General features: G+C 38.9%; 1 protein-coding gene across 4 annotated transcripts; it reads left to right on the top strand.

The window, feature by feature from the left end:
* Positions 1 to 1,769: 1,769 nt before the first annotated feature.
* brca2 (BRCA2 DNA repair associated) lies at positions 1,770 to 21,559 on the top strand. 4 transcript variants are annotated; one of them, XM_058414209.1, is made up of 27 exons: positions 1,770 to 1,928; positions 4,220 to 4,304; positions 4,561 to 4,776; positions 5,196 to 5,268; positions 5,848 to 5,897; positions 6,333 to 6,361; positions 6,459 to 6,576; positions 6,654 to 6,679; positions 7,541 to 7,607; positions 7,724 to 8,410; positions 8,503 to 12,033; positions 12,122 to 12,214; positions 13,273 to 13,336; positions 13,425 to 13,792; positions 14,206 to 14,390; positions 14,507 to 14,694; positions 14,776 to 14,946; positions 15,667 to 16,027; positions 16,416 to 16,571; positions 16,805 to 16,952; positions 17,848 to 17,957; positions 18,731 to 18,923; positions 19,279 to 19,445; positions 19,588 to 19,726; positions 20,178 to 20,431; positions 20,714 to 20,845; positions 20,956 to 21,559. In XM_058414209.1, the coding sequence occupies exons 2-27, from the start codon at positions 4,271 to 4,273 to the stop codon at positions 21,226 to 21,228; spliced, it is 7,833 nt and encodes a 2,610-aa protein (XP_058270192.1). In that variant the 5' UTR covers positions 1,770 to 1,928; positions 4,220 to 4,270; the 3' UTR covers positions 21,229 to 21,559. The 4 variants fall into 4 exon arrangements, with proteins under 4 accessions (XP_058270192.1, XP_058270191.1, XP_058270195.1 ...); XM_058414208.1 differs by having other exon boundaries at positions 6,654 to 6,709; XM_058414212.1 differs by lacking the exon at positions 7,724 to 8,410.
* The last annotated feature ends 1,678 nt before the right edge of the window (positions 21,560 to 23,237 follow it).

Below are 23,237 nucleotides of genomic sequence, written 5' to 3'. Positions count from 1 at the left end.
TGTTCCTATAGGATGGCTAAGTTTCCTAGGTAGTGTTTGATAACCCTTTATCCATGGTCTTAACAGTGTACCTAAGTAAGGAAGCGTATTGGAAAGGAGCAACAGGCTGGCTTTTCTGGAAAGAAAGCTGATAATAATAATAATAATAATAATAATAATAATAATAATAATAATAAAACACTGATTATTATTGTTGTTATTATATTACTAACAATCCATGTACAAGTAAAGAGTAAAACACAATGGGGAATTTTGCGTACAGAAAAGAAAGAACAGATAAAACATCCAGGAAGAAAATTACATCAATACTTGGTATGAAGTTTCATAAAATAAACTGATTAAACATACACATTACGCAACCACAGCGGAGCATTATTTTTTTTCTAATTGCATGTGTAAACAATTAACTTCAACGTTAAATATAACATTGGATGACATTATGATTACAACATTAATATAGGAAGACATTAAAGAAATAAATAAAACAATAAATAAACTAAATAAAAGAGTACAGATGTAGTAAATCACAAATTACATAACATTCATCAGATCATTATACAATTTCACAAATTTGTCACTTTTTTTGGTAGCACAACAGGGCATGCTGACATAAGAAAGCAATCAGTGACATGTTGGTGTGACGTCACGTGGCCTAGCAGGAAGTGAAGTTGCTGTTACCTATATCAGCATAACATGAAATGTTTTGTTTCTCCTGATCTCAGCCTGATAGAACACCTTTGGGATGAATTAGAGCGGAGACTGTGAGCCAGACCTTCTCGTCCAACATCAGTGCCTGACCTCACAAATGCGCTTCTAGAGGAACGGTCAAATATTCCCATAAACACACTCCTAAACCTTGTGGAAAGCCTTCCCAGAAGAGTTAAAGCTGTTATAGCTGCAAAGAGTGGGCTAACTCCATATTACATTCATGTGCATGTAAAGGCAGACGTCCCAGTTTTGGCCTGGCTCACAGTCTCCGCTCTAATTCATCCCAAAGGTGTTCTGTGGGGTTGAGGTCAGGACTCAAGTCAAGTTCCTCCACACCAAACTCGCTCATCCATGTCTTGATGGACCTTGCTTTGTGCACTGGTGTGCAGTCGTGTTGGAACAGGAAGGGGTCATCCCCAAACTGTTCCCAAACTGTTGGGAGCATGAAATTGTCCAAAATGTCTTGGTATGAAGCTGAAGCATTAAGAGATCCTTTCACTGGAGCTAAGGGGTCAACCCCAGCCCCTTATAAACAACACCTGAATTCAATGATTTAGAGGGGTGTCCCAAAACTTTTGGCAATATAATGTATGTAAAAATGTACAAGAGCGCGTGACGATAATCTGTATAAGTGCATTATCGCCCTCTAGTGTCAGTAATGGTAAATAACAGACTATTTTCATAAATAGTGTGCATAAATTTCTTCAATTTCTGTGTAAAGATCAGTTAAAAGTAAGCTATACGGTATTTTAGTATGTGCCAACTATTACATAAACTATAATATTAAACGAACTTTATCTTTCATAAAGCTCTGTTAAAGGAGCTCTAAGTCGACGCTGATTGGTCCGTGTTCCTTTTAAGCCCGCCTCCTTACACCAATTCTCACATTTCATTGGGCTTTTCCAGTATTTCCCGGGCGCGATATTCTGGCTGTGTTCCTACAGGAAAGTCTAGTGGCCTAGGTAGTGCACACTAACTCCTTTTTCCTTAGCATGTGCAGTGTACCTAATTAAGAAGCGTGGCGTTATTTGGGATAGAGCCAGCGGGTTTGTTAAATCAATGGACACACAACCAGAGGCGGCAACTTTTAATGTGTCCGTGACAAGCAAGAATTCAGATTAATAGCTTAAAGCTAATAGCTATTGCTGTTAAAAGATATTAGGAACGGCTATGACAGATGTCAGCGGGTTATAAAACGATGCCGATATGTTTGGCTGACGGTAATGTGCACCTTTATTACAATTATAACTCATTTAAACAACACTTTTACCTCAGTTTTAATAGGTTTATTGGCGAGGTAAAACTGTTAGCCAGCTAGCTAGCAGGTTTCCGGGTAAACTCAAGCTCGCGCATGTTTTCTGTCAGGATGTAAAATTAGTTGTCATGAACACTTGTGTTTTGTGTGTGTTTTATTAACCTTCATAAGCTTGTAATAATGTGGAGTCAGCTGTTATAATAAGAGCTGTCCATCTAGCTCTCCATGTGTGGAGTTTGTTTTGGTGCTGAGGTAGCTGCATAAGAAACATGAGGAAATAAATAATCCGAATTAAAACAGCAGGGTTTACACCACAATTAGGAAAACTGCAGTGTCGCCAAATCGTTTCAGGGGAAAGTAGCTAAAAATGTCGCTGGATGACGTCACAAACAATTTTCGTATGTATGTCAAATTATAATTTAGGGTATATGAAGAAAGAGGATTTTCAGATAAAATGGATCAGAATACTGTTTTACTTTAATAGTTTCTACACTTATTTAATTAAGAAATGTATTTTTTTTGTTTCTATAGAAAAAAGAGATGGCACTGTGTGGTTGAATCTTATACTAACATCTAAACTAATGGACACTCATTATTATTTGTAAATATCAACATGAAACAAGTGTTAAGTTCGGCCAAATAATAATGAGCAGTGATTGGTCATTTGGGATAGTGGTGATCGGTGATTTTTGCTTGAGAACAGTGGGCAGTAGTGATTGGTCATTGGGAGTAGTGGTGATCAGTGATTGGTCATTGGGAATAGTGGTGATCAGTGATTGGTCATTGGGAATAGTGGTGATTGGTGCTTGAGAACAATGGACAGCAGTGATTGGTCATTGGGAATAGTGGTGATCAGTGATTGGCTATTGGGAATAGTGGACAGTGGTGATCAGTGATTTGTCATTGGGAGTAGTAGTGATCATTAATTGGTGACTGGGAATAGTGGTGATCAGTGGTTGGCCATCGGAAATAGTAGTGATCAGTGATTGGTCATTGGGAATAGTGGTTTCAGTGATTGGTCAGTAGGAATAGTGGACAGTGGTGATCAGTGATTGGTCATTAGGAATAGTGGTGATCCGTGATTGGTCATTGGGAATAGTGGACAGTGGTGATCAGTGATTGGTCATTGGGAATAGTGGACAGTGGTGATCAGTGATTGGTCATTGGCAACAGTGATTATTCGTGATTGGATTTTAGAAATAATAGTGATGAGTGATTAATGGTTGTGAAAAAATGCTGATCAGTAATAGGTTGTTGGGGACAATAGTGATCAGAGATTGGATGTTGGGAACGTGTTGAATAGTGATTGGTCTTTGGGAACAGTGGCGGTCAGTGATTGGTCACAGTCTCAACACAGTTAAGCATTACACACTGATGATGGGTTCAGTGAACCTGCTCTCTCAACTCTTCTGTCACCATGTGTCTGGTGAGCTGGACTGAGGTCAGGACAGTCATGAAGCAATCAAAAAGTTGCTATGTTTGTCACTGGGCACTTTTTGGTGTAAAAGTTGATAAAGTTATGCATGGTTTGTTGATCGGAGGATCAGGGATCAAGCCCCAGCACCACCAAGCTCCACTATTGGGAAATTGAGCAAGGCCCTTAAGGCCCTCTCTGCCTCAGGGGTGCTGTATCATAGCTACCCCTGTGCTCTGACCCCAACTTCCTCAGCTGGGATATGCAAAGAAAACAGTTCCACTGTGCTGTAATGTATGTGTGACGATAATAAAGGCTTCTTCTTCTTGCAAATCTGGCAAAGTCTCTAAGTTGGCAACACTAAAAATATTCTGAAGGAAGATTGTGGGGTTTGGGAAATGCTTTTCATTTTTATATTTAGTACAAATGTTAGGTTTTTACATTTACTAGCACTTCAGTTGTCTTTTATTGCTTCATTGACTAAATTGCTGATTTCATGTGACTCTTAAAATGCTGGACATGTAAATTAACCTGTATTTCACAGGCTTTCGACATATGTTGTGTATTTATTTATGAGGGTTGCATCAACTTGCGAAAAAAAATGAAAATGCCTATTAGCACAGTGCTGTTGAATTCAGGAATCAGAACTTGTTGAGAAATTTTCTAGAATTGCTCTAACACAGTCTAAGCCTTTTAACAAATGGATTTAAAACATTCTGTTATTTTAATAAAATATATACTTATATGATCTTTGATATGGTAAAGATTTCTTTAGAGCAAGTGCAGTTGTCAGATTTGTGCCTTCATCTTTATACTAATATTTAGTCTTGTCTTCTTTGCAGCTCTCTTCGAAGGCCAGCTCGTCGACTTTGCTCTGACAAACACAAGACGAAATGTTTGACGACTTCTTCCATCAGATTGAAACAGGTACTTGTGCATAGTTTGTAGAGGTGATACAACACACTCCGTGAATGATTCGATTTAGGATTTTAGTTTTAATAAAGAAAATGATGACGGGAAAGACTCCTTTTTAATTTCGAAATCATAAGCAATGTGCTGTTTATGTCTGTATAAAATGAAAGTAAACATTTTTGCATTTTGTCATAATGTGGTGTTCACCTTTAACTTTAACTTGCTGTTTGTTTGTTTGTTTTGTTCATTTTTTTTCTTTGTTTAATTGGAGCACTCGGGCCACTAAACTCAGACTGGTTTGAAGAGCTGACAGTGAGAGCTTCTGAAGATGGCTGTGATAACTCCACAGCACATAAGGACAAGGACATTTTCAAAGCTCCAGCAAAGACGCCGGTCTTGGACAGTCAGATGTGTTCAACACCCAGAATATTCAGGCGTAGACGGCCACATTCTCCTCCTTCAGGTCTTGAAGATACTCCCAATTCAGGTAGGCAAGCTTTATTTTTAACAGTGACAGAAAATATAAATCAGAGGTTAAAACATGAGGGGCAAATTAACAGAATGGTGTGATTGGAGAATATCGATGCTGTGATTAAATGACCACAACACACACACACACACACACTGCACACTGAGATATCATTGATTTCACAATATTCTTTCAGTATTTTCTGTCCTGAATGATTAATGAGAAAAAGTATATTTGTATTTGTAATAAAACTAACATTTTTTTTTTTATTTGGAGGTGTTTAAGACTTTTCCAATTTACGAATAGGTATTATAAATTGTAAGGTATTACAATTGCTTTTCCAATGTAATGAAACCTTTATAACCCACAGCAAGCCTTTATGATCTACAGAGACTTCAAATGACTCCAGAAACATCTTTTTTTTCTTTACAAAACAGGGACACAGAACTTGTTTCCTGTTCCACCGGGTCCAGAATCAAGCCCATGTCTGTTTGACTTAGCTAAAGACAGGTAACTCTCTTGGCCCTAATAATTGCTTTAAAATAATAATAATAATAATAATAATAATAATAATAATAATAATAATAATAATGAATTAATATAGCACATATAATTTTCTGGCCAGTGTTTGGCTATGAGCTGTGGTGTTTTCTCTTTACTTTACACATATATGTGTATGTATACACATATGTGTATGTGTGTGTGTGTGTATATATATATATATATATATATATATATATATATATATATATATATATATATATATATAGGGGAAGGTTTCAGTGGTAAAGGTTCAAGATTTCAAATGAGAAGGACGGGGGTAAATCCTCAGCACTGCCAAGCTATGACTGTTTTCGCACTGTTCTCTTGACCCTCTCTGGTTGTGGGTCATCATAACATGATTGAACCTGTGCCCTTCCTATCAAGCTGGGATATGTGAAGAAAAGATTTTCCCTGTGATGTATAGTTGACAGATGTGTTCCTTTGTTTGTGGAGTCCAGGCAAGTGATTTGTCCCTTGCTGAGAATATGTTTGTACAATTTCATATTTGAGGTATAAATACAGGTCTTTGTCTTTTTGTTTCTCTAGTCAGCGGTTTGAAAAAGACTGGGGACCACTAAAGACCGGTGCATGCTTGGGTACGAAACTTTTTATTTATTAGAATTTATTCTAGCACAGTTAAGTTCTCTAAGAAGGAGTTTTATATTTTCTGATTTCTTGGGAAAATTGGGACAAACTGCATATATAACTTGTCTCTCAGATGTTCCACAACCTAAATCTTACTTAAAATGTTTCCTGTATTCTTTATTAAAAGATTAAACATTGTGATTTTTGGAAATTCTCTGCGATATGGAATAACACTCCACACCATGCTGTTATGTGAAAATAAATCATAACACATTACACCCACTTGGCATGCTATATAATAGCCTTGTTTTGTTTATTCAGTCTGAAATCTGTTATTCTACACACACTTTAATATCTTTCAATACATATTTTTCATATTTTTTTTAAATATTAATATCCCCCAACCCTCAGTAGTCTTGTTACTTATTGTTTGTTCATTGTTACAGATCTACTTGACACACCAACAGGTTTAACAGTAAGACACATTTCTATATCATATCCTCCTCTGTTTCTTATCTAAATCTACTTGAAAATTGTCAATACAAACATGCTCTTCACAAATGTTTTTTTAGACACAAGCCTCATCTGCACAGCGCATCTGTGAGAGCCTTGGAGCTCAATTAAACCCTGAACTATCTTGGAGCAGTTCCTTTAACACACCAACAGCATTGACCCCCACTGTTATTTTATGTGAGTATAGCCATTTATCAAGAGGCTTGTGTTTGTTTGTCTAAATAATTGATATTAACAGCATTGTGTTTCAACAGCCAAAACAGAAGGCCAGTCTTCACCAGTAAGTTTTCTCAGAGACAAAGAAGTCATTGTAAGTAGAAAATTAAGCACATTTTAGTCTGGGATTAATAGCTTAATTTATTGTAGTATAAAATTTATGTGGGTGTCCAGTTCACTATATGCTGTGTTCCCACTAGCCAAAGACAAGTCACATGTGTCACTGGTGTGCAGTAAATGCTACTGTTGTGGCTGTACACTATCCATATTGCTTAGTAGTAGCATGCTTGTGTAGTCCCCTTGAGATTCCACCTCGTCAACTTGACTACCAGTTCCTTTCTCGCTTACAGAGTGCCATCAAATCGACATTGCCCTACAGACAGTGTAAAGTTCCCCCTCTCTACTTCTAAATTAGTTTACAGCATTATTAGCTTTAGATCAGTTAATATACAGACACACGGCTTAAATTGATAACAGTGGCCATGCTAAGCGCTGTTCTGTGAAGGTAATGAACGTTGTCATCTAAAACTACTCAACTGGCCTGTCACTCAAGCCAGAGCAAAAAATGTCCCATTTCAATGGAGGCCCGAGGACCAAAACACCCCACCCCCCACATTTTTCCCCACATGACTTCATAAAAACTGGCAAAATACTGCTTGCTGTGGCACCATGAATGCAGCATAAAGTTGAATAAATCTTGTGCCACTCATGCCATGAGATCAGTCTGATGCATCATTCAAGCCGGTCAGATTTGTCTCTGTAATGCGTCATACCTAATTTGCATAGAGTCAAATCAATGAATCACTGAAATTGCGTATTGAACATTTGCCTGTTGCTTTGTCACTTGTTGAACTATATGAACACAGGTTTGTTATTTGTTTTTCTTAGTTTTATCTTATAGCCTCTGTTTTATTTTTCTATACAGATTGTACGAAAGCTGTTTCCATCACTCTCAAAAGGCTCTGAGTCAACATCCAGTGTGCAGCACAATGGTTAGTCTTGTATGCATATTAATTTGGATTAAATCTATCATGGGGAACGTGTTTCAAATCTCATTTGAAAAATAGAAATGCTAAATTTCTGGATTTGTCTGGACATTTTCCCACAGACACGCTAAGCGATGGGAATGTCCAGGCAGAAGAACAAAAATCAGATTCATCCACTGACAATATAGAAGGTGTCTGGAGGCAGACGGTACCGGATGCGATAAAGGACAGTGATTTGCGGAACGCAGTGGAGAGTGTTCTTGATGGAGCAGAGGACGTGCTGTCCTTCTTCTTCATGAACAGCGGCTCGTCCCTGCGAAGGGTTAAAACCATGGAAAGAAAAAAGAGAGTGAACGGTGTTACTAAGGAAGTAAAGTCAAATCCTGTGACAGTAGAGCACACTACAGATTGTACATCTGAGACAAAAACCGTTACCAGCACTGCTGTTGCAAGTTTAAAGTCTCCTTTATTTTCAAGTCAACTTAATAATAAGGATTTTACACAGTGGACTCCGCTGAGTTTATCTGATGTTCAAGACTCCAAGACAAACCAAGTGTGCATCTCAAGTAAACTCACTAGTCCTCATGTAGACTCCTCAGTCAAAAGTGATGATCGTACAAACCATATCACACAGTCTCCTGCATGCATGTCCAAACAACAGATGTTCTCTCCTGAATTGTGTCATGAGAAGTCTCAGGGGCGAATTTCTTTATTGGAGGCATCTCCTGCACTTACCTTCTCAAGAAAACCCAGAAAGTTTGTGTATCGAGTGCAAAATTCTGAAAGTAAAAGAATGCACAACTTCACTAGTATGAGTATTTTTCATTCATACTTTCTACATTTTCTTATAATACCTATTCGTAGTATTAAACGTCTCTTCTCATTTGTCATCTCTTTTTAGATGCTGCGGTTGAAAAACACTACCATGAATCTTCTCCAGAGGATGCACACACAGACACTGGAGATCGGTTGGTCCAGCCAGTAGAAGCTACTGTAAAGCAGGATCATCCTGCACATCTTAACCTAGACCATGACCTTGATATGTCTCAGCTTTGCAAAGCGTTTGCAGAGGATTTCACTCAGGAAGTGAACTTGTTAAAAGCACCACAAAAATGTGCACAGAGCAGCCATGAGTGTGTTTTAATCCCAAATTGCACTGTGATGGAAATAAGTGAAATGCAAACTAAAACAGAAGCTGTGATACAGTGTGAAGGTCAAGTAGATCATCAGACAGCAGAAGTCATTAATTTCACAAATATACAATCTTTTGAGAGCACAGTCTGTGACAGTGGCTGTCCTACGGTTCGTTCTGGTTTTAGCCTGGAAACATTCTCGAGCAAAGACACGGAACATCTTCATTCTGGTTTTAAAACAGCAAATAATGCAATTATTGTAGTCCCCCCTGAAGCTTTAATGAAAGCCAAAGCAGCATTAGACGAATCCATACAGCATGTGACTCACACAGGCACTTCACGTGTAACTGAACCAATGAAACTTGGTACGAACCACTGCAAACCTGTTATAGCAAACGCTGCTGGAGAGAAATTGCCTTCAGAAAGCTATCAGCATGAACATGAAGCTGGAAGACAAGCTTCTGATGAAAGTGTTTTAAGGTCTGAGGCAGCTGCAGAGAATATTCCTAGCACATTCATGTGCCAAACAAATGAATCTGGCTTCAAAACTGCGTCTAACAAAAGTATAACTGTCTCATCTGTGAATATCGAGAAATGTAAAGACATTTTCATGGAGTTAGATGAAGAAAAGTTTGATTCATTTCTGTCAGATAACAATATGCAGGTCTGCAATACAAAAGGTGCCAAGCCATATAAATTTGACTTGAAAAACATTCGGAAACCTTCACAACATTCCACAGGTAATGATGATGGAAGTTCGTCTTTGACGGCTTCGCAAAGGGCGGATGTGACCGAGCTGTGTAGTATGTTGGAGGAGGCAGGCAGCCAGTATGAGTTTACCCAGTTTAAACCCACAAAGATGGACTCAAAATGTCCAGATAGCCTGCAGTTTGAGCGAGAGTGGGATCCTGAGATACTTGCTGGTATTGACTTTGATGATAGTTTTAACTGTGATTTAAGTGAGAGGCAGGTGTCAAAAAAAAATCAGTCCAAGGCAGATGTGCATGCTTCAGTCCCGAACAGCCTGATGAAAGGAGACGTGGCTATTCAAAGTAAAAATATCAGGAAGTCATGTCCTATTCCATGGGAAATGCCAAATAAGGCAGATGACAGTCTGCAAGAAAAGTCTTTTTGTTCTGGCTTTAAAACGGCAAAAGGAAATGCCGGGACCATCTCTGTGAAATGTCTGAGCAAGGCAAGAAGCCTTTTTGCAGATATAGAAGACACAGAGGGAAACTCTGGTCTCGAGAGTGATGGCAAAGCAGACACTGTTAAACAAAAGGAAAATCAGTCAGGTGACAACCAGGACACGTTTTCCAGGATTGCCGTGGAATCCGAGTTTGAACTAAACCCAAGGTTGAATCTGTGTAATGGAAATGCAAGCTCAATAAACAAAGAGGCTGAAATGTGCAAACAAACGTGTAACAAAACAAATCTGGAAACACTACGAGGAACTATAGATCAGAATCCAGATTTGCTTCGGAACAACACAGTCAATTTTGGATTTAGTACTGCTGGAGGGAAGGAAATAATTATCTCAGAAAACGCTCTTCAAAATGCAAAGAAACTTCTAAATGAACTTGTAAATGATAAAGAATCCAAGTGTGTCAGTTCTCCTGCAGAAACAAAAGCCACTTCTTGGACTTCAGTACACAATTCTTCTGTGTTGGCAGATGTAGTTGCCGAATCAAAGATGTCTGATGGATCTGTACCAAAAGGTGGGAAAGAACACAATTCTGAAAACAGCCCTGACATAAAACAGGCTGTGTATCCAGCTCCTCGATCCGTGGAGAGTAATGGGTTTAAAATGGCCAACGGCAAAGAAGTGTCTGTCTCAGCAAGCGCAATTCAGAAATCAAAAACCATTTTCAAAGATATTAATGACGACACGAGAAGCTCGGATGAAACGAAATCCAAGGAAACGAATGCAAAACTGGATCTTGAAGGAGATACAGGCCAGCACACGTTTGTCAACGGATTCAAGATGGCAAGTGGTAAAGGAGTGAGCTTTTCTGAAAAAGCGTTTATGAAAGCCAAGACGTTTTTTAAAAATTGTGATCCTGATTGTGTGGATATTTCTCAAGTAAAAAGAGACGACACAAGTGTGATGGATGACTGCGGCTTTGAGGCAGTTGCGGGAAACATGGTGAATTTGCCTGGAATGGACAATCTGAACAAAGAGACTTTAAAGAAAGACTCCACAGATTTGAATAAATATGTCCAAAGGAAATTCACTAAAACCCCCTCTGAGACTCTTCACCCACCATCTGGCTGTGGTTTCAGTACAGCAAGTGGTGCTGCGGTGTCTGTTTCAGCCGAAGCACTTCAGAGAGCTAGAGCTATGTTGGATGATTCAAATGCTGCTTCACCTGGTGAAAGGAGATTGGAAATATCAGAAGAGAGGAATCTTTCCAAAAATGAGGCCGTTATTTCAGGAAAAACCTGCGGCTTTAGCACAGCAAGTGGAAGGAAAGTTGCCATTTCTGAGAAAGCCCTCCAGAAAGCAAAGAGTCTTTTTACTGACTGTGATGTGGATGGATTAGGACCTGATCCCTGTAATATGTCAGTTGCAAAGACGTCAGCAACAGGTACTGAGCATATACGCATACTGCCTTCCGATGCTGCCAGTAACAAAAATATTGTTGTGTCGGAAAAGGAGCTGAACAAGTGTAAGGACGTGTCTGTCAGTAGTGAAGACGTTTCAGTCGAACATGCAAGCCATAGTGGTGAAGCTTTATACACTAAGAATGAAAGCATGCCAGTTAATGCTGGAAAATCTGAAGAAAGACATGAGAACATTATTAATGGAGGCCCAAAGGCTGAACATGTGGGATCAGGAAATTTTGGTTTTAGCACAGCAAGCGGAAAAGGTGTTTGCGTGTCAAAATCCGCACTCGCGGTAGCTTTTGAGATGTTCAAAGACTGTGAAACGCAACCAGTTACTAATGGTGAAGTTACCAGTGAAGCTCTGTCTACACATATTAACAAGAAACCAATTGTGCCAAACACCAAAGCCACTAGTCCATCTCGCCTATCATCACAGGCCATTCAGGATAATCCTTCACTCCTGAGCTGCCATTCTTTAAACCTTGACGGATGCACTGTAACCCAGCAAAAATATTTTGAGCAAGAAGCAATGGCTTGCACTAAAGCACTTTTAGAGGATGATCTCAATGAGAACGCTTTGTTGAATAGCTTGGACACTGACATTAGGCAAAGTCCTACTCAGCATCAGGAGAGATGCTCAGGGGTGAACACAGGAATACGAAAGCGGCCTTCGGATGACGAGCATTTGACAGGTAAGACCTTTCAGCTCTAGATTTTAGCCAAGGGGGAAAAAAAGTTTTTCTGTTACACACTACTAATGCAAGTTTTAATCATTTTAAGGTCAACCTCCTTTGAAAAGAAGACTTGTTTCAGAGTTTGACCAGATCTCAAAAGACGGAACAGCCTGCGCTCCGGTGAAAAGCTGCCCCAACGGTTAGTTTTGTAAAATGAGCATAAAAATTGTTCTTATTAAGTCACACCGGTGATGAAAACTCAGATCTGATTGGATGATTCATTTTCATACAACAGCAGCACGGGTTTTATGATATTGTTGCTCTTGAAACAGCGCATTCACTGAGACTTAAGTGGTCTTTATTTGTCATATATACATTACCACACCATGAAATTCTTTCTTCGCATATCCCATCCTTAGGGTTTAGGGTCAGAGTGCACGGTCAGCCATTATGCAGCGCCACTGGAGCAGGGTGGGTTGGGGGCTGGCTGTAATGTATGTAATGTAAGTGATAACAGGGACTAAATTTTCTCAGACATTCTTCACTGTAAACAGACCAAAAGTACATAAGTAAGATTTGTGAAAATATGGATAAATGGGTAAATATGTGAAGTTGAATAAGATTAGATTTTTCTTTTTTTACTCATTGAGCCTATACACAAACTCTTATAAGTTATTGTGGTTCAACTAGAGTTAGAGTTGAGCTACTATTGACAAGGACTGTCATGACATCACTTTCAAGTGTGTTCAGACGTTCAACTGCTTCAAAGCCAAGCATACAATATAAACTTCTCCCCATAATAATTTATGAGGATTTGAAGGGGGCATTGGGGACATGTCTTGGGGGTGGTCCAAATACAAACAACATTCTATGCTGAAAAGCAGGTTTCTGAACTTCTTTCTTTATTTATTGATTTATTTTAAAGCTATGTATTACACTTGTTCCAAGACAATGGCCCGTTGGTCTATTTTTTAATAATTTCTACAGAGTTTTCCACATTACTTTTCAAAAATGGATAATATGGACTATCGCACCTTTTTAATGCATAAAACAGAGATCATTGAGAACTTTCCGGGACTTGCTGTTGCTATATGATATAGCTACAGTATAATAGTCTTCTTTGGGATGGTAATTCACATTGGGTCACATCACATCAATCTATTGTTGATTATTTTCACATAACAGCATGCCTCCAAGCATCTTTTTCCATAATTAATCCAATCTGCTTGTCTCATACACTTGGCTTTACATTTACAGGGACTCTGAGAGACAGAAGTGTCTTCAAATACAACTTGAAACCCAATATCACTTATCCATCCAGGTATGCAAAGCAATGTAGACCTGAATTTTCAGAGAAAAAACTGCCTTTAGAAGTATGTAGAAGTAAAAGGTTTTTTTTTTACTTACAGGAATGTTGTTGGCCAAGCATCGGCTAACCAAGATCACCTAAAAAAGAGGCCATCAGACCCCAAAGCGCCAGTGTTTATACCCCCTTTTCGAAAAAATCTGAAGGAGGGAATGCCAAAAAACTGTGCTCCCACAGCTGTGGCCCAAGTTCCCAGTGTGTTTGTTCCACCCATTAAAAAGAAAGATACATCAGGTAATGTTCATGTCAAGGCTTTACCACAGATTTCCGGCGATTCCCCAGCCATCACAAGCTCTAGCTGTGAAAGCAGCAACTACCACTCAGCTAAAAAAACAGAGGACCAGAAAGCAGGAGAAACCAAGAGAAAGGAGAAGCTGGAAAATGACACCGGTGTCCCTGATGAAACAAACAGTAAGCAAGTTGATTAAAAAGTCCTTTTGGGTGTTGGAACCCTTTACACATTTTACGTTTGTGTCTAATCTTTGACCATTGTGTGCTGCCCTAAAAAAAGTGGTTTGAGATTCAAGAAAGGAAGTGGAGGTGGTGATGGTGAGAAAGTGTAGTATTTTGGCTGTAAATTAAACGTCACAAGGAGAATAACACTCAAAAGGTGAAAAATGAGAAGGTGGAACTTTGGCTTGTCTATATTTTAACGACTGGTCATCTTTCAGCGATCACGCTGGACTTTTGCTTTGCTATTCTTAAATATTTACCACTCTTAAATGTCTTTTAAAGAACCTCAATAAACCAACAACTAGTAAGATTGTCTTGTTTGTGTATGTCAATTAATTCATTAATTTTGATCTTATTCTCATCTGTTATAGTCATTTGGCAGCAGTCCTTGGAGTTAGCACAAGATATGCAGACCATGAGGATCAGTAAAAAGAAGCGTCAGAGAGTTCGACCTTTACCTGGCACTTTTTACCTGGCTAAGACATCCAGGGTGAGCAGAATTTCTCTGAAAGTGGCTGTAGGATACAAGTGTCCTGAGCTACACACAGAAGAGCAGGTGATTTATTCATTCATTCATTCATTCATTCATTCATTTTTCTGTGTATTAGTGTGTTTTTACCATTCCAAACACCCAAGTCTGTTTTAGCTACTACCAAGCTTTTTCTCCTGTAGCTCTATCAGCATGGTGTATCCTTCAAAGTGTCCCAGATAACCAGCGAGAATGCAGAGTCGTTCCGGTTCAACTGTGATGAGTTTTTCAAACGTGAGATTCTCCGAGTGAATGGAGGGATTCAGCTGGCTGATGGTGGTTGGCTGATCCCAGATAACAAGGGAATGCTGGGTAAAGAGGAGTTCTACAGGTAAGAAAGATATTTCTGTTCATATGTAGCATCTCTTCTCACATTCGGTAGTGTCATAGCTGGAATATTGTTCTTTGGCAGAGCCTTATGTGATACTCCTGGAGTTGACCCCAAACTGATAAGTGAAGCATGGGTGTATAACCACTATCGGTGGGTTGTGTGGAAACGAGCCGCCATGGAAAGAGCCTTCCCAGAAGTGATGGGTGGTCGGTGTCTCACTCCAGAGCAGGTGCTCCTACAGCTCAAACTTAGGTATGCATTAATACAATGTACAGGTATATTGTTTGTATGTATTCCAAAGAATTAGGCACACATTTTTGTGACTGACTAGAATAGTCGTTGTTGATAGAACAGGAATGAACAATTCATACATTTATTAGCTGTGACCACCATGCCCAATGTAATGCTTTCCTAAAAATATCTGCAATAATATTTAGCTACTAGAATAAAAATAAAATAGAATAGCTGTAGAATAGAGTTGTGAAAAACAAGCCATGTTCTTATTCAGTAGAGGATTCCTTTGGTGGTGAAGTTTTTTTTAAATGTAAGATAAAACTAATGAAAGCATGACACACTACCTGTTTTGTTCTGCACTCTTTAGTGTCTTTCTTCAGTTTAAGCATTATTTTCACATACTTGTGTATTTGTTGTTTTGAACTTGTTTAGCTAACTAACAAAGTTAATTGAGGCATCTAGCAAAAAAGGTTTCTACCTACATCTCTGTCTGTGGGCATAAAGCAACACGTGGTGTCATTTAGAAAAGAGTTGGAATCTGAAAAGTTTTCCATTTTGAAAATTTTCTATATTAATTTTAGATATTTTTTTTCCAAGGAATATGAGAATGCAAATCTGTGACAAGGAAGTTAGATAATAACTGTTATAATAATAATAACTGTGTTTTACTGATAAGGACAAGAAGAACAAATATTAGTAGCTGTTTATAATGTATTGGGGTAAATCTTTTATTTTCAGGTATGACGTTGAGGTGGACCACAGTCAGAGATCAGCCCTGAAGAAGATCATAGAGAGAGACGACACACCAGCCAAGACCATAGTGCTTTGTGTGTGTGGAATTGCCAAAGGTGACCAATGTCCAGTCAGGTCAGAAGAGGCCATGGACACCAAAAATACAAAGCCTGAGTCACCCACTGCAGTCATATGGGTTACTGACGGCTGGTATCCCATTAAAGCACTGCTGGACTTACCTCTGTCTGCCATGCTGCGAAAAGGCCGTATCAGAGTGGGTGTGAAACTTCTTATCCATGGCGCAGAGTTGATTGGCTCTCAGGATGCCTGTCCTCCTTTAGAGGCTCCCGAGTCTCTCATGCTCAAGGTGTGGTGACATTTTCTTTGTTTTTTGTTTGTGCTATAAGGACATCATGCCACACAGAAAATCATAACCTTCATATTCTATGGCAACACATGCTGGAACATGTTACTTTCAGGCCTTTCTCTCTTTTTCCGTTACTACCCTTCAACCCCTGAGCATGGCTTGGGCTGTGTTCAGACGTTAACTGCATTTCAGTGTGGCATGAATGCAACATACTGATGAGAGTGAAATGCAGTGCAGTACCTTCCTGATAAATTGACACTGATGAGTTAAAAGGGATTGCTTTTCTGTAAATCTTCTCTACACAGTTTGTTGGACAAGTGCTTTAAACATTGTATTTTTGTTTGTTTTCTTAAACAACAATTGTTTTATATTGTATATTTTTTTAAAGATTTCGGCAAACAGTACAAGACGAGCCCGCTGGGACACCAAGCTTGGCTTCTATGAAGACCCTCGACCCTTTCCACTGTTACTTTCATCACTTTATGCTGATGGAGGAGTGGTGAGCTGTGTGGACATCATCGTGTTAAGGAGTTACCCAACACAGGTGATGATGCTTTACCAATATCAAATAATTCTCTAATGTTATTCAAACCCAATGCTGTTCTAATTCAGCATTAATATTGCCCCTGGTAGCTTTTCATTAAAGTTTGCGGTATTGACCAGTGCATCTGTTTAAAAACATGTTTTTTGCAACAGTATCTTGAAATCCAGATCTGACTAAAGCTTGTCTTTGGATCATGTTTAATTCTGGTTGTTAACATTTGTCTTATCAAATAGTGGATGGAGAAGAAGCCAGGTTCTGTCTTTGTGTTTCGCAACGAGCGAGCTGAAGACAGAGAGGCAGCACGATACAACAGTACCAAACAAAAGACCATGGAGCTCCTGTTCTCCAAAATACAAGCCCAGATTGAGAAAGAGGACGAAGGTAGGATATATTGCTGACAACTTATTGTTGTCTTTGTATGCCACAGTATCCAGCTGTGGTGCTGCTGCTAGGGGAGGAATAATGACTGCATTTTTATTGATTTTTATAAAACTACTTATCATCTTGAAGTATAAAGCAGTATTCTGTACTAAACAAACTGGATGCATATCATTTTTTTTACATACACCGATCAGTCATAACATTCTGAGCAGTGAGAGGTGAAGTGTAAATACTGAATATCTCCTCATCGTGGCACCTGTTAGTGGGTGGGATATATTAAACAGCAAGTGAACATTTTGTCCTCAAAGTTGATGTGTTAGAAGCAGTAAAAATGGACAAGCGTAAGGATTTGAGTGAGTTTGACGAAGGGCCGAATTGTGATGGCTAGACCACTGGATCAGAGCATCTCCAAAACTGCAGCTCTTGTGGGGTGTTCCCGGTCTGCAGTGGTCAGTATCTATCAAAAGTGGTCCAAGGAAGGAACAGTGGTGAACCGGCGACAGGGTCATGGACGGTCAAGGCTCATTGATGCACGTGGGGAGTGAAGGCTGACCCGTGTGATCCGATCCAACAGACGAGCTACTGTTGATCAAATTGCTGAAGAAGTTAATGCTGGTTTTGATAGAAAGGGGTCAGAATACACAGTGCATCACAGTTTGTTGCGTTTTGGCAGCAAAAGGTGGATCAACACAATATTAGGCAGGTGATCATAATGTTATGCCTGGTGTATAAAGGTGTGAATTGGTCATCTATAGCCCAAAATGATAAACCAGAACTGCATTTGTCTAATCTAAAATGTACACCTGGTGCGACACCTGGTTCCTTTATGTACAGTCCTCAAAATGCTTTTTAGAAAATTATTACAACATAATGCTCATTATTTGTGAATTTACAGAAAAGACGAAAACCAGGAGAAGCAGAACATTTAGTCTGCATGAGATTAAGAATCTGCAGGAAGGAGAGGTGATTCATGAAGCAATGGAGAGTGATCCAGCTTTTGTGGAGGTAAAGTGCTTAATCAGATATAACCAAACTCTGATAAACACTACTGTGAATAATCAGAGGGATGAACTATGAGTGTTTGGAACCATATTTCAGCAGTTACTTTTAACAAATAGTAAATAAAAAGCCTTAATAAATTGATCTTATGAGTTCCTGAATACTTGGTACACTACTACCAACATTTGATGCAGTGCATTTTTTTAATCTCACCTAGGGAAGTATCTAATGCCTTTACTTTCAAGGCTTTGTTAAAACAGTAATTCTGAAGCAAGAAACTGATGGAAACTTTGCTGAGATTCTTTGCTCAGTTTTTTGCTGAATGAAAGAAAAATGGCTGTGCCAACAAATAGACTTAACTATAAATGTCAAGGTCAAGTGCAAGTAAAACGCATTTTCTGTTATAGCTTGTGCCTCAAATGAATGAAACGGCTAAAAGTAAAGCTGCTCCGAAAGCTTTTGGATTTAGGGTTTAATCTCTACTTCGGTTAATAGTGCATTGCTCATATATTTACTAGCTAGCATGGGTGAAGTTTGTGTTGCCATCTGTTTATTATTAAGTTGCAATACTTTTTTTTTTCGCTTGCATAAATATTAATGATTATACAGGAAAAAGCCCTTAAGGTTAATACAGTTAAGGGTGTAGGAATAGGGTGTAGTCATGTTCACTTCAGAATAGATCACACACATCACACACCAGTTCATTTAAAATGTCACATAACACAATGGGAGAATTTTTTCTGAACTGAGGCTTTCACAGGCATTTTCTATATGCACAGACCTATCTAAGCACCCAGCAGGTGAAAGCTGTGAGTAACTACAGGCGAGCATTAACCGAAAGGAAGAGAGCGGAGTTACAGGACCGGGTGCACAAGGCTGTACAGGAGGCTGAGGGGGGGTGCGCTAACCGTGATGTTACTCCTGTCTGGAAACTTTCCATAGCTGATGCTAATGATTTGCACAGCAGCTGTGGTGAGTGATTATCCTGTGTTCCGATGCTTCAGATTATAGATTGCAGAAAAAATTAAAACTGACTTTTTCGTTTTGTAACACGCTTTGTAATGCTTGGCTGTCAAAAAAAAAACCTCCCCAGAGGAAAAAGTCTGGTCTCTGTAGCAGCAAAAGCTCTGTAAACCAACAGCTAACAAATCAAGAAGCTACTGTATGTGCATGTTAATTTATTTGCATTCAGCCATTGTGAGTAGATATAATAGGTGATTTTATTTTTAATGTTGTCATAAGAAGACAAACTAGCTTAAATATTTTAACCAGAATGCATGTTACACTATGGCTAATATTTGAGCAACTGAATTTGTACGTTTTCCAGTATACACACTAAATATCTGGCGGCCTTCTGTGGAGCTGCGCTCCTTACTGAGAGAGGGTTGCAGATACAAGGCTTATCATCTGGCCACATCAGAGACCAAGAAATGCTCTGGCACTTTCAACATCCAGTTCACAGCCACCAAAAAAACACAGTTTCAAGACATTGAGGTAAAGCTGCGGTGTTTACGTTAACACCAGTCTTATGATTTGAAAGAACTCCTTGAAATATATTTCTATATGCTGCATTTTGGCTGTTCAATCATTATTGGAAACAGACATCGAAGAGTAACTCTCAGGTACTGTGAAACAGGTTTGCCCAGAATGGTTAAGTCTGCATTTTCCTGCAAGACAATCAGTAAAATTCCGAGATCTTCAGAGCCCTGGATTCAGCTCTCCATGTGGAGAGGTTGACCTCGTGGGATATGTCATTTCCATCTTGGACAGACAAGGTTTGTTTTACTGTTTACTGGAACTGAGTGTTATCACTTGTCATTAATCCATCATGATATCCTATCCACAATATACATGTCTCTGTGTTTTGTCTGCTTAAAAATAAATATGTTGAATAAGTCATGAAAGAGCAACAAGCTCTAGTCGCCAGTTACAGCTAGTGTATAGGGCACAATGTAGTGCATTTGTGATTATAGAAGCTTGTGATTTCATGTTGTATTATCTTCATTTTGGCACATAATCATTTATTTGATCAGAACAAAAAGTATGAAAAGTACTAATTTTTCAGCTTAAAAACATTCACCCTGACAATTCGGACTCTCAGCAAATGAAATCGCAGCATATAGGTTTCTTTTAGTGGTGTAACCTGTAACTCATGCTAATTAGAAGACAAATTTTGCATAATGATGATGTGACCCATTTCCCTCTTATTATGTTTGTTATTTGCAGGTACGTCTCCTGTATTGTATTTAGTGGATGAAAAGTTTGACTTTGTCTCTGTGAGGATCTATAGCAGCCTGGCTCTCCTTGCTCTGAAGGACCTGGTAAAGCCATTAGCTCTATTGGCTGTAAGCAACCTGCAACTCCGACAGCAGTCTGGCCCAGTCCCCAGCCTTTATGCTGGAGAACAAGCACTATTCTCTACAAACCCTAAAGAAGCCTACTTACAGGAAGATATTTCTCGTCTCAAGACATTTGTTGAGGTAACCAGGGCAGTTTCTACTTCTTGGTCAGGTTTATATATTTGTTCAGAACATATGTTTAACTAACAGAGCAAAATTATTTTGGAGATCTTAATGATTAGCAGTGATGCATCAAATACCTTTTCTATAAACCCAGATTTAGACACGTTTAATAGAATGAACCATTTCAGATCAGTTTGTATATTTCTTTGTGACCTAGAATCATGCAAATATTTGTTTTATGCTCAAATGGAAAATATTTTTGCCTGCAGATTTATGTACCATTGATTGCTTTCCATACAGGATTATGAGCATTTCTTCATAGTTGCTGAAGAGAGGCTCTCGAACCTGATTCCAACAGATTTCTTGAACTCTTGTGAGTCCCCAGGAACTCCAGGTTTACCATCGATGCCAAAATCAAACCTCAGGAATAATGTGAGTTTATTTATTGTTTTACTATTAAATATGTTATATAATAGAAAGACACAGCAATGAACTGGACAGCCAAATCCAGTGTAATTTCCATACTTTGTCATTATTCCCAGGCAACTCCCCATCAGACAAGCAGAGTTTTCTCCCCTTTCACTCCTGTGAGCAAAAGAACCCCTATACCCACTGGAAACTCGGACACCAAGGACCCCAGGAGTGTGAAAAGGAAGCGTGGTATAGAGTACCTGTCACGCCTCCAAAACCCAGCACCCCTCGTTCCTCTGGGAATGGTCCGCTCTCCCAGAGTCAGCAAGACATTCAACCCTCCCAGGAGGTGCGAGACTCCTCGTAATCCCCAGACAGTTCCAACTCCACCACCAGAGAACTAAGAGAGGGTGGATGATGCAGAACTGGCCATGATAAACACCTGAAGAGGTAGTAGATGCAGTGTAGGGTATCCTGAGGTAAGATTCCTGGTTCAGCTTGTGGAACAAAGATCCAAAAAGGTAAAGGAATAAAAGGAGGAAGATGCTGTTCCTGTGTTGTGACTGTTTTATTGTTAATAGTCCAAATATGGTCCATATATATTTCTACTGTTTACTGCTACTGAAATGACTTGAAAATTGCACAAGAGATGCTTTCTGTAATCTTACTATTCTATGTCGTTTTGGCAGTTTCCAAAAAAAAAAAGGTTAATAAATGTTTATTTATTTTTTTAAAGTCTGAGTATCTTTCAATTCTTAAGAAGCTTGAGAAGCGAGTTTGCATTGGGGTTGAATTATATTGTTCTGGTATGTTCTGGAGTCAGCAAATTTGAACAAAAGAGACTTGTGAATGCTGCTACTTCCATGATTGAAACACAAGGGGGCAGCAAAACCTATGCATTTGGACCTCACGTGGTAGGTACTTCAATTAATAGTGAATTGTTGACAAAGCATTTACATGTTTAGATTCTAGTAAACAGGAAGCTGTACTATGTTTACAGAAGAAATTAAATGAATATAGATTCACTTCTTCTGTGTGGATGCCTTTGTGGGTGTAGGTGTTTCTCCAAGCCAAAGAATGCCAAGGTAGATAAGGAATTTATCGGGGGGGGGGGGGGGGCAGCAACAGAAAAAACATATGTATAACATATATAGTTTAGAAAGAAAATAGAGAATCCACACTACAGCAGCCTTTGCTCTATATAGCAATATGTTCTTTTTTTTCCAGGCTTGAGGAGAACAGCCCCATAATCTACTGCCTCTGCAAAAACGGTCTTAGAAAACCGCAGGCATGTCAGTTTGAAGTCCGCAGTCTCAGTTAACAGCCACCACTGGCCTCTTTCTGCAGTTGTTCAGTTTAGCATCTGTTATCTCATTTTAGAGAAAATGACTTTCTATTCTAAGTAGTGTATTGCTTGGTGATGAGGAAAGAAAAAAAAAAAAAAAATCACCCTACATTTGTAGTGAATGATCACATCCTCTACATTCCGAAGTCAACTTGGCCAAAATGCCTGCCTGAGATCAGCTCCGAAAATACTTGTGACCGCTAATGAGAAAGTACTGCAGTTTTTTGGAAGGTTCTGCACCTTCCCTTGAAATGCTTTTTTTTTTTTTTGCACATAATACATGGTCAGATTCAGACAGTGGCCAGAAAATGAGGCATGTAGTACAGATTTCTTACATTTAGTTTTTCAGTATTTTAACAGATAATATTGTGTGTGTGTGTCTATTAAAAACTAACTCATACAAAGCACAAATTCAGAGCTTTCTCAAATACAGTGTTTACAATGTTTGATTTCTTGCTATAGCGATACATCTGAAAAATATTCACTCTATTCACTTGTTTAGTGAAGGGGAAAGAGGTGGTACATGAAAGATGCACATTTGCTTCAGGTAGCAGTTATTTGTGCTTTATTCTGACATTATTTAAGTGAATTTTGACCTTCAGTACATCAACCTCTGTCTCTGAGCCAATAGAAACCAAGTAGGTGGGACTTTGCGCTTTTTAGTCAAAAAATATTATCATCTAAAAACGTACCAGCTGACCTATTCACAAAAAAGGGCCAAGTAAAAGGGTTTGCTTTAATCACCTGGACTTTCCTGGAACTTCTGAGCTATTTCAAGCTCAATGTTTAAAAGGTGTGATTATCAGAGCCCCTTTGATAAGATAGCTGCACAACTAAAAACATCGTAGTAACACACTTTTGAAATTCATCTGAAGTCTGATTTAGAATAAGACCCCCCACCCCACACACCAAAAAAAACCTTAAGAGACTTAGTACATAAGCTAACAAAAACCCCCCAAAAGCTCTTTTTTGTCCTATTTAAGTTGCCTTAATCCTTGCACTTAGTCTGCCGCTGACTGTTCTCTCTCGTGGTTCTTCTGAATGGAACTGAAACATTAAAATGAGTGG

The sequence above is a fragment of the Hemibagrus wyckioides genome, linkage group LG17 (assembly GCF_019097595.1).
Source record: "Hemibagrus wyckioides isolate EC202008001 linkage group LG17, SWU_Hwy_1.0, whole genome shotgun sequence".
Classification (NCBI taxonomy): Eukaryota; Metazoa; Chordata; class Actinopteri; order Siluriformes; family Bagridae; genus Hemibagrus; species Hemibagrus wyckioides.
Note: the sequence above shows the minus strand (reverse complement) of the source record. Positions and strands in the feature narration are given on the sequence as shown.

Coding starts and splice junctions, on each gene's coding strand:
- brca2 (XM_058414208.1), top strand. CDS start 4,271: ATGTTTGACGACTTCTTCCATCAGATTGAAACAG. Junction 5,898..6,332: donor AAAGACCGGTGCATGCTTGG/GTACGAAACTTT, acceptor TCATTGTTACAG/ATCTACTTGACACACCAACA. Junction 7,608..7,723: donor ATCCAGTGTGCAGCACAATG/GTTAGTCTTGTA, acceptor ATTTTCCCACAG/ACACGCTAAGCGATGGGAAT.